Source organism: Clytia hemisphaerica, unplaced genomic scaffold (assembly GCF_902728285.1).
Source record: "Clytia hemisphaerica strain Z4C2 unplaced genomic scaffold, Clytia hemisphaerica genome assembly, whole genome shotgun sequence".
Classification (NCBI taxonomy): Eukaryota; Metazoa; Cnidaria; class Hydrozoa; order Leptothecata; family Clytiidae; genus Clytia; species Clytia hemisphaerica.
Genome location: NW_027103836.1, coordinates 154,766 through 171,407, shown reverse-complemented (window position 1 = coordinate 171,407; position 16,642 = coordinate 154,766). Strand labels below are relative to the sequence as shown.

At 34.6% G+C, this 16,642-nt stretch overlaps 1 protein-coding gene across 3 annotated transcripts in view; it reads right to left on the bottom strand.

Moving 5' to 3' along the window:
* Positions 1–16,642, bottom strand: part of LOC136807084 (transient receptor potential cation channel subfamily M member-like 2) — a 70,913-nt gene that overhangs the window by 14,869 nt on the left and 39,402 nt on the right. For 2 of the 3 annotated variants that reach the window (XM_067063651.1, XM_067063654.1), the window contains exons 24-29: positions 10,665–10,827; positions 9,742–9,935; positions 7,148–7,280; positions 5,777–5,985; positions 5,258–5,457; positions 4,206–4,294 (exon numbers count right to left, since the gene is read on the bottom strand). In XM_067063651.1, the coding sequence (XP_066919752.1) occupies positions 4,206–4,294; positions 5,258–5,457; positions 5,777–5,985; positions 7,148–7,280; positions 9,742–9,935; positions 10,665–10,827 (988 nt within the window). Of the gene's footprint in view, positions 1–92; positions 237–997; positions 1,101–1,666; positions 1,754–1,979; positions 2,088–4,205; positions 4,295–5,257; positions 5,458–5,776; positions 5,986–7,147; positions 7,281–9,741; positions 9,936–10,664; positions 10,828–16,642 lie in introns of all 3 variants that reach the window. The other variant, XM_067063652.1, reaches the window with a different exon arrangement.

Genomic DNA, 16,642 nt, shown 5'->3' with positions numbered 1-16,642 from the left:
CTAGTAAAAAAGTTACATCCGCAGCAGTTCTTGGAAAACGCCGTGTCCGTGACAGGCTATATCGAGACGAAAAGAATGCTATGAATTCATACCTCGACACCGTTGCTGAACAAATGGTCGATTCTTGCTGACAATTGATCACGTTTCCTTTTCTCCATGTCTAATTTGGCGAGCGCTTCTTCCGTGAATTCTTTACGTAATGTTTCGGACACGTTCTCCCCAGGCTCCACCATACCCTGAAAAGCAAAATTATGCAAAGAATAAAATATCGTTGTAGTTGATAGATTCCTATTTAACAAACTAAATATTAAAGTCCATTCGTTTTGAGTTTTGTCATCATGTTGAAACCCCTCTTACTTAAACAACGCTTTATGCGCGATCCGAAAAATATCTGCAATCTGATTGGTTAAAAAGAGTACAATATATCTTGTATTTTACATGTACAAAATATAAATTGACGAAAAGATGTTGTTGCATTGAGGCGGTAGCAGCAATCTAACGTTACGTTGCTAAAAAAGTGCCCTGCGCTCTCCTCCAACAACAAAACTGCATTTTTTGGGTCACCGATAAACCACTTATCAAACATTTGCTCGAAAAATATGGAAATATTTCACTCGTTCCGGATTTTCTGTATATTTTCCTCGCTTAAAGGCTCGGAAAATATTGTACAGAAAAATCTCGGAACTCGTAAAATATTTCTCATATTGTACTCGCAACTGTCCGATAACTATTACGTAAAAAAATACTAAAGCAAGTAAATTATGTATTTTGAAAAAAGGAACCATAAATCGTAGGTTAATACATTATAGATGCATGGGAATATCATAAAAAACAGTCAAGAATGGAAGGCTGGAGGGTCAACCAATACGTTAAACGCAGTTTTTCAAAGAGCTAGATGGTCAATGTTTCAAACAAACAATTTAAATTTTACAAGTCAAATCTGTATATTTAGGATTTGAACAATCTCCGGAGTTTTTTCATGAATAATTCCACTTACACCAGGGATGGCCCATTGTTGATTATCTCTTCGTTGGATAGCAATGAATTCCAAGACGCGTTTCCCATTATCAATCTCTATTCCGGCGCTCGTACGTCGCCACCTGTCAATCATATCAAAGAGAAGTCCTAAAATTTTGTAAGCACCCTGACTTTATTCAAAATTTGACTAGTGAATTTTGTTGAGAAAGTTTTGAATCAATACCATAAAATAAGTTAACACCCCTGTGTCACAGACCCGCAGGGACCCCAGCCCCACTAGAAAAATTAAAAATTTGTCACCGGTGAGAAAATACCTTGGAATTTCATTCCTACTCGAAATTCAATGTTTAAAAATTGAACTCCAAAACCATCCCCACTAAATTTTTTAACCTTGGAACAATATAATTTCTATCCCCATTAGTATTTCAATAGGGATTTTTATCCCCACTGAGGACAAAAGTTTCACCGGGGCTGTGAGACAGGGGTGTAAGTTGATTTGCCTCGACTTTAGCTTTCCCGACAAAGTATAAGAATATTGGCCCAAAAAATTAGTGTGGCAAGATATTACTAAGCTCTTTGATTAAAAAGGGTGCAAACAAAACATTTGACAAGAGATCAAATAATTATTAAGTACTATATAAACATAATTTAAAAGGCAAAGAAAAAAGGCAAAGAAAAAAGTCTTTACCTTGTAGCAATAGGGTCAGCAGCATGATTAGGACCAAAACGTCCAAGATTTCCACGCCCAATCACGCCAGTGCGCCCATAAGGATTCCTAAAAAGAGATAAATCAAATATAATCTTAGATCGTAAGGCAAGCTCTCCATTTGCTTTTGACTACTTGTATAACCATTGAAATTGAAAATGTTGAACATTTTTGCCTACTAAGTTATCCGAAAATCAAGATTACATGATCAGTATAAAAAGCGTAGATGAGAGATTTTAAAACCTCGACTTTAGCTTCAAAGAATTAAAAAAGTCCAAGACAAGAACCTACTCACCGTGGTAATTTATTAACCACTTCATATTGTCCCATGTGACTTTTACGGTTGACTTTGCATTCTGTGTCATACTTGTTGAATGCCAGCAATGGCCTTCTGTCTGGTGTTCTGAAAAATAGAGAAAATGATAGTTTGTAGACATTGCAATTGGCTAAATGGTTTTTAAACTTGCTCTACAATGATTTGTTTCATTATATCACTATTTACCACAGAGACATGTATAAACCCAGGGGGGCTAGGTGTCTTGACTTAGAAGTCGATTTTGAAGGATTCCCTACCCCAAAAGTAGCTTATTTGGGTTCTAGGACATTGCTTTTAAGGGGGTAGTCATATGAGATTTTGAAAATTGGTGAAAAATTTATCAATTTCGGGATTTAGGGCTTTTTAGGATCCTTTATCCTTCCTGAACATACCCTGAAAATTTCAAGGCCGTAGCATAAATATCTGCCGATATATTGGGTTTCTTATGAGCCCTGATATACAATTTTCTCCTTAGCAACGGGAAATCGCATCCGTTGCTAGGGCCTCATTTCCGTATGGCTGCTCTAAACATAGCATCATGACATACCAAATGAAAGCTCTTTTTACGCCCTTTTTGGGCGTCTAAGTCAATACCGCCTTTTTTCCCCGGGATTTCTTAATATGACGTAATTAAAGATGGTAACCGAAGAAGTGGTATTTTCAAAAACATTCACATTTTGGAGGCAGTCAGCTGTGTTTTTGACATGGAAACTGAGCTTATGTATTGTTTTGGATTGAATTATGATATTATTGAATGTTTCATTTCATTTCTCACATCTGGGAAAGCTTTGGAAGCCTATATTTTGAGTGAAAGCAACAATTTGATTCTGCGAACTGATGTTTTCGAACAGTAAAACGTGTACATCGAAAAAAACTTTTCAAAGTGATGGACTATAGACTTTGAATAAAGTTTGAAGCAAGGAACCAAACACATTCAATGATGTATCCATTATGAGTCTTAAATCCAGTGGAAATCTAGTCTTTGATGAATCATGGCACTCATGGCGCCAGAGGCGATCCTGGAAAATTGAGTAAAACTATGCATGATTGACGTTCAACCTGAAGACACGTTTCCCTAAGATCAACACTGAAATTCATCTGTAAATGATATAAACAGATTTGAGAGAGCACAAGGATGATATATTTTGTTGGCAATATGTTTTTTGATGAGAAAATGCACTTTTATTGACTTAAAGCCATGTTTACGCGTTGTACGCAGAGTTGACGCAAAATACTTGGAGATTCTCGGAGCACGTGGAAGGCCATTTTTTTCAAAAAACTTGGACTATTTTAGTATTTCCAGTACCTTTTCAACATTAAAAGTTATATGTCAATCCATTTTGGTCAACCACAGTAAAAACTTTGTAAAACGGTCTATGTATCGCAGAAAAATTGAGAAAAACCTCTATTTTCAACTTTCTGCGCCGTTTTCTCAAAACACGTTTTAGGGGGTTTTCGCGCACCTTGTCAGCCTTTTCTCAGGATTGAGAAAAGCTATTGACTTGAAATTTTCAGGGTAGTTTTCCATTATGGTAAGCCTCAGGATGAATGAAGCAGTTTTTCAAAAAAATCATTTTTTGACTTTTAAACTGAAAAAGTACAAATTTTAGGTTCCAGACCCCCTGACTTGAAATTTTGAAAAATTTTTCCACTCATTCTGGAGACTTTCATAATATTAACCTTCACCAGAAAAATTTTTTTGAATTGCTTTCTTAGCTTTTCCTAAAAAGGTGACACAATATTTTTATGGCTTTTACCCCCTGGACGATATTACCCCCGTCTTTGCTATTTTTAGAATTTTTTTTTAATTTTTCATATCCTTTATAGTTGTGCTACAATTGTGGAAAGTTTCATTGAAAAATATTTACTACTTCACAAGATATAACAAAAAGTTTAAAAAATGACATTTCAAATTTCTCATATGACTACCCCCTTAAATTTTCGCAATATGTATAAGTAATTCGAGGCTCGCTTGAAAGTTAAACAATGATTAAAGTTTATTTGAAAGATCTGAAACTAGGCCAATTTCATTTTCTAGACGACACGATATCATAATTTGCAATAAAATTTGTTCTTTGAAAATAAACTATTTAGTTTGATACCGCTCAGTGTATAATGTTGAGCACTCTGTTGAATTGAAAGTCAGTTGTACGAAAATATTTACAAGGTCTTTTAATGAATGAAAATTTGAAATAAATTACTCACAAATTCATGAGATCTTCGTCAGCCCAATAAGGTCCATCGAGAACAAATGATGCTGTGTAGAGAGTTGGGTCATACTCTACAAAACTCTCCTATAAAATAACAAATGAATAACCTTATTTATTAACCTTTTAAGTTTTTAAGCCAATATGATGAACCCTATTATTCCTTGCGGAGTCAACAAGGCATGAATAACTTTTGACTCAGATGTACCGTGATCATGCGACTTTCAAGGAATATTTCTTACCGCGAAAGAAACCCAGGTAAAATTTGCAATTGATGACGTCATCAAAAATTTTTTTACCTACTACTGACCAGTCAAAAAGGAACCTTTACTAAACCTGCAAAGAAAGTGTACTACATTACCATTGGATACCCCTTAAACCTAACAAAATTGCAATTTGAGTTACCTTAGCCACCAAGCCTAATCTAATATTGCATAACTCACTTTTTTACAACCTCTTATAAATGTACCTACATATAATGGTGACCGGACGTTTTCCCGACGGACTTATCCCCGAGGCACTCAAAGTTCTATTTTAAAGCTCATTTACGGTAATGGCGAATAAAATCTGAAAATTGACGTTCTCAAAACATGGTCATATTGCATGTACCAAAATGTTTGGTGGAGATTTAGAAAAACATTAGTACCATAAGTCAAAAATGAAGTGAATAAAAGTTTTGACCCTTCAAAGCCGCTCTTGACAAAAAACATGCGTAATTGTATTATGGGCATTAAATCCTGAAAAATACAAATATTGTTTTAGGAATGGATTTCTAGCAAGTATTTGATCGATTGAATCACGTGGTCAATAATTGTAGCTTTTAAGGTGTATTTTGATTTCAACGTGTCAGTTTTGAAAATCCTAATATCCTATCATGATGGGTCTATAACTAGAATTTCGTTGAGTTATTGTGGCGAAAATTCACCAGCCTGGTGGATTCAATCCTCTGACATTAGGAGGGTTAAAGCACGAAAAATTACATTCAAAAACTGAAATAAAGTAATTTACATTTGGACACATCCCATGCACGCATATTAACACAACACCTACCTGCCATAAAACTTTATCATCTGGTACTTTAAATCTTTTAACAATACTGTTCCCAGGGTAGTTTGGTAGGCGAGCTTTAGTATGTATAGTCGTAATTTGAGGTGTTGATGAGGCGCCGTTTGAACCAAAAGAAACACCACGTGACTTTCTTGGTCCGTTATTATCTTGTCGTGCTTGGTTTGCTGCATCCATAATCAAGCCTGGGTAACAACAGAAAAAGTTCATAAATACAGTTGACAAGCTCAAATTCGATCTTCAAGGGGAATCAGATTTTCGTCAAATAAGGGAGCTTTTCGAATAAGGGAGCGTCGTTTATGAGAGTTTCTTGTTGACGGGGACTTTAAAATTTCATCGAATAAGGGAGTGTGTCGAATAGAAGAACGTCGAATTAGAGAGCGTCAACTGTAGTAGTATAGGTATAGAGGAAGGTGTTAATAAATCTAAAAGTTAAGAACATCTGAAAACTTTAAACATTTTTGAAGATCTTAAAAAGAAACGTGTATGACTTGAATTACTCACCTTGTCTTTGGTTCATTTGTGTCAAAATCTCTAAGATGTGATCGACGTTCTTTTCAAGATTACTCAGTCTCACTTCCAAGTTTCCGACGTTTGAATTTGAAGTAATACTAGGGCGACCGCCATGTCTTGTTTCAGGGCGTGCCGATGTTGGCTGAAGACCCGCCCCAACTACACGGCCACTATCCAGATCTTCAGATAATGCTGTTACTCTGAGAAAAAGAAATTAAATTTTTCATGTTGAAGTGTATCGAACAGTGGAAAGTAGGAAGCAAAACAATTAGTGAATTACTTTGTATGATTAGCGCCTTTCATAGACCTATCCCGAAACCCACTTAAAAATTAACTTGATTTTGATTAATCTAATATCACAGTTCAGTTTCTTTTGGTCTAATGAGAAATCCCTGAAAATTTTGTTCCATTTTTAGGCAACTAGATCAAAAGATATTTCACTTTCGTTTTCTACAAAATCCCTCATATGTTGCAAGCTTCGGATCATTTTCCATACCCCACCTCGTTTAGATGTAAAAATGATTTTTTAAATCTTTATTGTAAAGGAATGAGAAATGCCTTTAATTTGAAAGTTTCACAAGGTACTCACTTTTTGTTTGAACTATCTGTTAAAGAAAAAATCTTTTTGAAATTCCAAGTTTAAATTTTGGGATGACGACATAAAATTAATCACGTGAAAGGTCTATTGCATAACATACTTTCACCTCACATATAACCAGTTAAGGAAAATAGGCCTTGTCAGAAAAGGCCATAAAGACGAACACCGCGAATTGCTTTAACCCTATTATTACCATGTTTTAATAGAGTCATTTCCAATACCGCCACTTAACTATTGATCTGCAATCAAGGTCATAATATTTGAGAAAAATGGGAAATTCCCCAGGAAGTATTGAAACCACAATCGATTTGTAAGTACTCTAAAGTAGGTTCGAAGGGTAGAGTTTTAACACTAGACTTAAGACCTTAGAATCTGAGGATCCAAAAGTTCAATAATAGTCCAATAAGGCTCAGGAAACAGCCTGGAAGTCTGCCAACCCATTCCAAACTGAAATATTCGATTAAATTAAAGAGATAGCCCAAAATCAACTTTCTCGCCGGAACTTTAAATCTTGAAAAACGTTAAAATAACCGGAATTCTCAATATATTTTGACCATGATTGGAGTTGGTGATTTGGAATGAAATTTAACACAAAGATCCTTGTCAATAAGGCAACTTTTGACAAAAAAATTTTTGATGACGTCGCTCATCGCAGATTGAAAGTGGACAGAAGGAAATGTCCCTGGGAAATTCTGTGAATAATTCCTCTGAAGTCAAGCTTTATAAAAAACCAAGAGGGAGGAAAGCCTCGGAACTACATATACCTATTGAGAATAGACTTGACACGTTTGTCTTGCGTATCTGCTTCACGTTTCTCGTGTAAATAATTGTAAGCCTCCATCCTGCTCTTCTCCCATTTACGTAACAAAATGATCTCGTCCACGTAAAACGATTTATCTGAAAAGAAAAGGGAAGTGATTAACTTAAAGGTTTTACTTTTAAATAAGGGTGATATCGTTTGCTTATTCATCAAATCTAACTCACAAGCTTTTTCACATTCAATTGACACGGATGTGGAGAAAGATTAGTCAGAGAGAAAGAAAAATTATTTTATGGTTATATTCAGGGCTCGAAATAACGGTCGGACATCGGACATTGTCCGACCCAATTGCTGAAATGTCCGACCCAAATCGATTCTAGTCGGACATCATGTCCGACCCAATTACTTTTGGTGCCTTCGAAAAATTTGTCAGATGCGTTGTGAAATTTTCAGAAGAAATTGTAATTTACATAGAATTAGTAACTTCTTTATTTACACACAAAAACTCTCAAAGTTGCGATCATTAGTGTTAGATATTCATTTTGTGTGATGCTTTTTCTCAACAAATGAAAGCATGCTTCAAGTAAAAATCATGGGCTTCTGACCATTAATTGACATTTGTTTAGCTTCTTCGTGATCAATGTAAAATTCTATCAGAAGCTTGTATTAGACATGAAGTATACCCCACATAAAAATCAATCGGACATGTCCGACCCATTTTACTTTAAAAGCCTTAGGACATGTCCGAACCAAATCAATTTTTGATCGGACAGTGTGTCCGACCACCTAAATATCGTTATTTCGAGCCCTGTATATTATCATAATATAACAATATCACTGTTCTGATATGAAATATGTGACTGATATGAAACGGGAACACTTATGTAAAAACAACACCTTTAAATAGATTACCTTATTCTAAAGTTACATAAGCTTCGAATGGATTTATTCTCAAAAAATGAAAATGCTCAAAGAGAATCAAAAAATTGGTAAATAAGCCAACTCGCCTATTTCGATACCATTTGACAAAATCAGTTTTGGTAAATCTGAATTCGGCAAAACCTTTTTTCGAACGTGTGGCGAAATTCGATTAAAATGCGAAAAAACAATTAAATTTCAGAGGAATTTTTGGCAACGAATTTCGTTATTATTCAGAAGGATCAGCAGAAATCAAGAGGCCCCCCCAGCGGTTTGCGTGATTGCGTGAATGGGCATTATCGGTTGCGTGAATGCGTGAAAATTGAAAAAAAAATGCGTGAATGCGTGAATTGAAAAAACTTGAGTGAACGTGAAAATGCACTTTTTGATTGCGTGAAAGCGTGACCGTGAATCTGGGTTATCTTGTGCGTGAATATGTGAATTTTTCCTTTTTTCCACCGATTATTAAAATTTTCCGATTTCTGAAAAATCGGGTTATTGTGTGAATGCGTGAATTTCGAAAAAAAATTGCATGATTTCGTGAATTGAGGGTCCGTTTGGGGGGCCTCATCAAGGGAGCCCCCCCCTCCTCCAGTTTTCATTTTCTTGAATGACCACAGCTGTTACAAAGAGGGGCGATTGCATTTTTAGATGAAATGAACACTCAAGCGAAGGCGAATTTCAACGAAAAACCAAAATATATAAGTACTTTTCGCCAAAATTTCTTCCTAATGTAAAAATATGCCTGTAAGCGTGTTCCCGAAAAATCCCCCCTTAGTTAGCCGAATTTTCTTCGCCAATCTAAGACGAGGCCAATTTAATTTGTTGTTTTACGGGTCAAGCTATACAATAGTCAAACGTGCGCAACACACTGGGCTCAACTTTAGTGCCTTCAAACTATAGGCCCGATTGTAGACCCCCAGATATTCACCCAAGGAACAAGTGTGCAAAACTTCAGCCAAATCAAACAATTTTTGAAGTCTCCAGACTGCCCCAAAGTTTTGGCCTCGTTTTGGCGAAAAACTCATCCCCAGGCCGCAAAAATCAAAATTTTCAAAAAATGAAAAAAAAAACACCCCCAGATATTCACACAAGGAACAAGTGTGACAAATTTCAGCCAAAGTCTCCAGGCTGCGCCAAAGTTATAGCCTCTTTTTGGCGAATAACTCGTCCCCAGGCCCAAAAAATCAAAATTTTTGAAAAATGAAAAATAGCCCCCAGATATTCACCCAAGTAACAAGTGTGCCAAATTTCAGCCAAATCCAAGCATTTTTGAAGTCTCCAGGCTGCCCTAAAGTTTTTGTGACAGACAGACAGACACACAGACATTGTCAAATTGTAGCTCAAATGAAGTTGAGAAAAGAGAGGATCGGTCGTTCGGTGAAAAAATAAGTAGAATTTAAGCAAAAAAAACTCCTAAAAAGGCAGCAAAAACTACTACGTCTTCACAAAAATGCAAAATAGAAATAAAAAGACACAAAAAGAAAAAGTTCAAATTAGTGGATTAAACTGGATAAAATTAAAAATTGAACGTAAATTTCTCAAAAACTTGGAAAAACTACCAAATTTAGTCTGTAAAGCAATAAAGATAAAAATTTACTACCTTATTCTTTAGGTCTTTAATTTAACTGATAAGAATGCACTTATTACAAAAGAAGGAGAAGTAAAGAAACAGCTTACTGAGCGTTCCAAATTTGGTTTGTCTTGTTCCTTTACAACAACATCGGAACAAGAACAATCCGAAAAACCAAATATGAGCCAACACAATGAAGGGCGGACAAAATGATGGGCGGTCATTGTATTCACTTATGACATCATAACGTTTAAACTTCCACAAACGATCCGAATTCTCTTGCACCTTTTCGTAAGTGTTACTAGAAAAGAAAAGAAAAGAAAAGTCACCGATGAGGCAAATATGAAATAAAGAAACATCGAGCAAAATGTCGAGCTATTTGATTAAAAGTGGAGTTTGTAGTCTGAATCGCAGACCTCTACAAAACCGTAAGTGTTCATTTCGTTAGAGGATGCAAGCAGCCTATAGAGTTTGTTGGTAAAGATTCATCATTGGAGCAATAATTGAAAGACATAATATCTCAAGAAGAGAGTTTGATGAAATGGACACACGAGTAACTGGAATGCGTAAGAGAACCAAACTCGAAATCGGCCTCAAATTAAGTTTAAAGAGGGCACACAAATTTGAGTATAGTATATCTTTTTTAGATTTGCGGCTAAAAAGAATAAGACGTCTTATAAATGATAAGTTTTTTTGTATTGCGTCCTCAAGCAGTTGAGTACTGGTTCCTCTTATAAGAACAAACTTTAAAAGATTTTATTGCTTCTATGAACAAAATATTAAGAACACGTTAAGGAGAACATTTATTGTCTCTAAAACACCTGATTATTTTACAAAAATGGACTGAGATACTCGAAAAATGGAGAAAGTTAGAATAAAAAAAAAACAATTTATTCTAAAAAATTTTCTTATAATAAACGTGTTATTTCTCGAGATTAAATTGTTCTAAACCCCAAAGTCGTGTTGTAAAGTTTTCATGATAATACATATTGGAACTTTTGTTTGCGAATATTTCAAACATACAACTTACTTGAAAATGGCAATGAGCAGATTCAACAATAATATATTCGTCATCAACATGTAAATTGCCATGTAAATTGGTACGATCTTTTGTCCAATTTCATCTGGACATGGGTCATCGGGATTTTCTTGCTCACACAAAAGACCACCTGTTGTGTGGTTACGAATGGGTTCTAAGAGAAGATAGAAATAATATGACATAGATGGAAAAGTATTCTTCGGTTAATAACGACATGTTATTAATTTGCTTACTTTACCCGGTGGAAATGTTGGGGTGAAATAAAGCCAGAGATGATTTGACCATTTGGAAATATATTATTGTATCTTCTGGAAATTATTCATCAATGAGTAATTATCTTTGAGCAGAAGGATCTATATTGTTTAGTGTATAATCACCAAAAACAATTTTGTTTACGAAAATGTGGGAAACCTTTTCCCAATTTTCAGCGAAAATTTTCAAACTTTGATACAAATTTATGACCCTGTGGGGAAGTTGTTTTTTGATGTTTCATAATTTTAGGACCCTGTCAGAGACTCGATTGCTGTTTTATGTTTTTTTGTCTCTTTCTAGGGTGTAAAAAGGGACCCAAATGGCTACCACATACCCAACAACAACATCCATTTAGCCTGAGTGTTCCAGGAGAATGAAGATGAGAAAAGAAGAAAAATAAAACCAGCTGCGCTGGAAAGTCAGCCTTAAAGGGTTAAAATAATAACAGAAGTAGAAATAAGAAATCTAGCTTTCCTCAAAATCTGAGCAGCTTGAAAGAGCGCATCCAATTCGTTGAAAGACCTTTTTGGACCGCTCCCATGCATTGTCTTTTAAGCCCCTAAGGGACTTGAGTTTAAACTTTTGGATGGTAAATGAGGCCATATACGCCAAAACCAGTAGCGTAGACAGTACGTACGCCATTTAGCCCTACGGGCTTTATAAATCTATGGGGGCCACACGAATTTGAGTATAGTATATTTTTTAGACTTGGGGATAAATAGAGTAAGACGTCTTTTCAGAAAAATCAGTCAATCTACTTTACATTCTGTTGAATAATGCAAATTTCAACACTATCAGAAAATGCACAGCTTAATAAATAAGGTTTCTAGAAAACTCAAACCATCGCGCTCTACCGTGACAGTTTCTTCTTTTAGGAAAAATGATAATAAAAATAATATTGATCTCTGCTTATATATAGTGATTCTTATAGATAAAGATTCGTTTTTCAGCCAAAAAAAATAAGTGTTTCTAGAAAACTCAAACCATTGCCCTCCACCGTGACATTTTCATCTTAAAAAAAAAATAATAATAATATGACTACAAGAACATTGATCTATGCTTATAAATAACGATTCTTATAGATAAAGATTCGTTTTTTAAGCCCAAAAATTTTTTTTGTGAAAATCTGCTTCAGCCATCTTTAACCAATGATGTTAGCCTACTTTCATGCAAAAAAATTAATGATTCAATTTTTCATAGTCTTAATTAAAAACCCTTTTTTTAGCCGTTTTTTGGCTGAAACTTGTCCAATTTTTTTTTGTTGAAAACCAGGCTCCGTCACCATTTTGCACCTTTATACCAAAAATCAAAAGATTCCTATGATTCAATCCTGAGAAAAGTTGGTAACAGACGAACGAACGGACGGACGGACGGACGGACGGACGAACGAACACAGGTTAATTTATAGGACCTCCACCCCACCGGGGTAGGTCCAACAAACAAAGCTAAATTCAGTGCACACTTATCGTGAATAGACTTTAATAGCTGATACAATATGTTGGACGGTGAAAAAGAATGGGGCTATTATATTTTGATTTTTCCCTGCTGATACAAGCTGATACAATATTATTATAAGATATTTCTATTACAATATCCATACCCATGATATCGATATTCTGGTCTCCAAAGTCTCTTTAATAGGTTATAGCAGTTAATACTAATACACGTTTTTTTTTTTATAAGGAACACGTTTATAAGGAACTCGAGGTTGAAAATGGTTCAAAAAATAAGAAATTGTTAAGGAACTGCTCAAGCTGAGAATAAGTGGATTTGAAAATAATGTACCTTATTGGGACTAATTTGACCAAATTTTGATTTTTCAAGGGGCAAAAAGTTCAAAATTTCCTATGTAGTAAGGAACTCGATAAGGAACTTTGAGACTGAAATTCTCTGTAAAAATAAGGAACTCCAGGCTCAGAGCAAAGTTAAGGTTCCTTATAAAAAAAAAACGTGTAGCTAATAAAATATTATTATAAGGCGGACACTTCTAACTATCGGACTCTAACCTTATTCTACGATTGTTCCGCTACTTGGAGGTTCAACCGAACGAACGAACGAACGAACGAACGAACAAGCATTTTGATTTTTACTTTTCTTTATATGGATACAGCAAGACTTTTAATTGCAATATTTTAAGATGTCACTTTCAAGGGTCCCACTTCCACAGTTTGATTTATTTTGTAGCTCTTTGAAGTAAGTATCTACTTGGAGAGTTCTGAAAGTTTTTAGAGGTTTTGGAAAACATGCAAATGGATATCAACGGAATAAATCCGTTGCACAGTCGTCTCGATGTGGGATACGGGATATACAGGCTCAATAAAAACCGTATTTGTGACAAGTATGTAACTAATAGTATCTTTTAGAATGTAACAGAATGACATTTCAGAGATCTTTAAAATCTTTTTCGTGATATCTTCTTCAATTTTAAGGATTTTTGGAGTTGGATTTTCCGAAATGACATATTTCAATGATATGGTATAGGTTTCCGAGTAATTTGGGATGAAATATTCCAGAAAATTAAGATTTTTTTACTTCTACTATAGCAATCCTTTAAATTGGTTTTATTATCTAAACCCGGAAATCTAAATTTAAGGAGTAGACAAGGATGAAGAATTTCACAATTTTTGATTTCGGGCGACATTAAAAATGGAATATTTCGTCCTATGTCACTCTGTCGGTCAATATTTTGCTATTTCCTGAAAAATACACTATTTTCTATATTTATGTAATTTTCACCCTCCAAATCATATCCATTAGTTTTAAGACATTTTACTAGACAACCATTTTTTATCGATATTTTTGGAAAATCCTTTCCTACTCCATTCATCGTTTTCCAATATTTTCTAATAATTTACACCATTTGTGAGTACAATTTTCAAGACTGGGACTTTTACAGATAAGTACTAAACTATGGTTGTGGAATTTTTTACGAATTGATATCATGCAAACAAAAATAAGTGAAAGATCGAAAGTTGTTCCTCACCTCACATTCTACACGTTTTTTCTTTTATTAGAACCCAATTTATAAGAACATTGAGGCTGAAATTCGTCGAAAAATTAAGAACATCGTAAGAACATGCCCAGCCTCAGTTTGGAAAAAAATGACAAGAAACTACAATTTTTTCCTCTTTTCAAGCAGTTCTAAACAAACTTAGGTTATTAGGAATGGATTTTCTAAATCGAGAGTCAAATATTGTCCAAATTTTACCAATTTTAAGTGCTCTTTATTTTGCATGATATTGTCGATTTAGAGTAGTCTGAAAATTTAAGAACGCATCTAAGAACATTTCAGGCTGAAAATTGCTAAAAAAGTAAGCACATCCAGGCTCATCCAAATTTTAGGTGTTCTAATAAAAAAAAACGTGTATTGCTTTTGTAAACAAACAAGTGATACTTTTATGGACCTACCTAGTTATGCATTTAACACATATATAATTGATATCTACGTGAGCATGACCATTAAACAATCATTCAGAACACAAATAATGACGATCTATTAAAATTAGTCGTTTGTTTCTTATAATAAAAACGTTTAAAAACCAAAATTTCATGCTCTTGAAATATTCTTTCATATTCAAGGCTTTGTGAGCAAAAAAAAACACCTATCTCATCAAAAAATTGAGTAGTTTGGCTAAGAACATTGATGTATGCTTATCGATAGTGATTCTTGTAGATAGACATGCGTTTTTTGAGCCAACAAAATTTTTTTGAAAAAATCTACTTGAGCCATCTTTTACCTATGATGGTACCCTACTTTCATACAAAAAATCGGAAAAAGTTAATGATTCAATTTTTCACAAAGTCCAAAAAACCCCGTTTTTTAGCCGTTTTTTTGGCCCAAATTTGCCCCTAAAAATTTTTTTTTGAAAGTCAGGCTCCGTCACATTCGAGGGTTTATAGTTATGCATCTTTGTGCAAAAAATCATAAAGAATCAAAGAGGCAATCTCGAGAAAAGCTAATACCTAGGTAATTGATAATGTGCTTATAAATAAATATCGAATTTGGCCAGTTTTTCTATAAAACACGCCAAGCAACCAAAATTTCATGCCCAAACACACACATTCTTCAAAAGTAAGCCCTCATGAGCAAAAATAACATCTATCTCATAAAAAAATTGAGTAATTTATAAACTAAGAACATTGATGTATGCTTATTAATAGTAATTCTTATAGATAAACATGCGTTTTTTGAGCCGAAAAATTGTTTTAGAAAAAATCTGCTTGAGCCATCTTTTACCTATGATGGTACCCTACTTTCATGCAAAAAATCAGAAAAATTTAATGATCCAATTTTCCACAAAGTCCAAAAAACCCGTTTTTTAGCCGTTTTTTTGGCCCAAATTTGCCCCAAAATTTTTTTTTCGAAAATCGGGCTCCGTCACATTCGAGGGTTTATAGTTACACATCTTTGTCCAAAAAATCAGAAAAAACTAACGAGCCAATCACGAGGAAAGCTAATAACGAACGGACGAACGAGCGGACAAAGGTTAATTTATATGACCTCCACCCCACCGGGGTAGGTCCAAAAAATAGCAAAATTGATTTCGAGAAATTTTAAAATCGAATGTTTTGATTATAAGATAGAAAATGTTCTATCTATCATAAACATAAAAACATTCGAAAGAGTATCAGTAAAAGTCTCTTTGTTTGAGAAATTGTTTTTTTATTCAATGTATTTTCATTTTTTCAAAATCTTTTTCCAATCTTGTCGCACTTGTTTTTACACATCAGCATCATCAGACCTTACAATCAAAATAAAACCTTTAAATTGTAGTTGTTCGACCCATCAAATTAAAGCCTGACAAAAACATCTGGAACATTTTTCATCCTATCTCTTTTTCCTATAATAATTTAAAATATTAATTTAAAAGATTTTATCGTCAACATGAAGAATATGAGCAATCTGTTTGGCTAAAAACGCGTACCTATACCCGGGGGGGAGGGTTACGAGCTGACAGGGGGGGTGCCGCCCAATTTTCGAACTTTGGACCCTCACCAGGACTAAAAAGGAGAAAACAAAGGGAAATTTTGGGAATTTTACGACCCTTAGCGGGACAAACTTGACCAATTTTGACCAAATTTCGATCTTTCAGGGGGTAAAAAGTTGAAATTTTCCTATTTTTCCGACCCTTAGTGGGACTGAAATTAGATTTTCTGATTTTTCCGACCCTTAGCGGGACTTTGGAAGTCCAAAAAAGGTACCCTGAGGGGCGGCACATACCGTACCCTCCATTTGCCTAAGTACCCCCCCCCCGGACTATATACGCTGTATTTCATATTGTACCGTACTAATACAAGAGCATGTTTAAAAAAAGGCTCTGGTAAGCGAGAGGTCGAATTTCGTACACTTTTATGATTAGAAATGTTTGCTTTTTGCTTGCAATATTTTATCAAAAGAATAGTTTTATCTTTTTAATGACCATTCGATTCTTTTTTCGAATGTTTTGATGTTGATTTCATCAAAATAGAGATGTAAAAAAGATTGCAGAGAGAGAAGATCAAAACAAAGAAAAAGAGACAGGAATGGAGAGAGAAAATTTAGAAAACTTTGTTGATATTTTTCAAATTTACGATAAACCAGTTATCACACTCTTAAAGTGTGAAATTTTATGGGCTTTCAGAATATACCTTTTTTTCTTTGAAATTTTATTTTCGGGAGTAATCAACAAAAGAAGAGAAGGTGTCACTTAACCTTATGACATTCCTTAACTTGAATG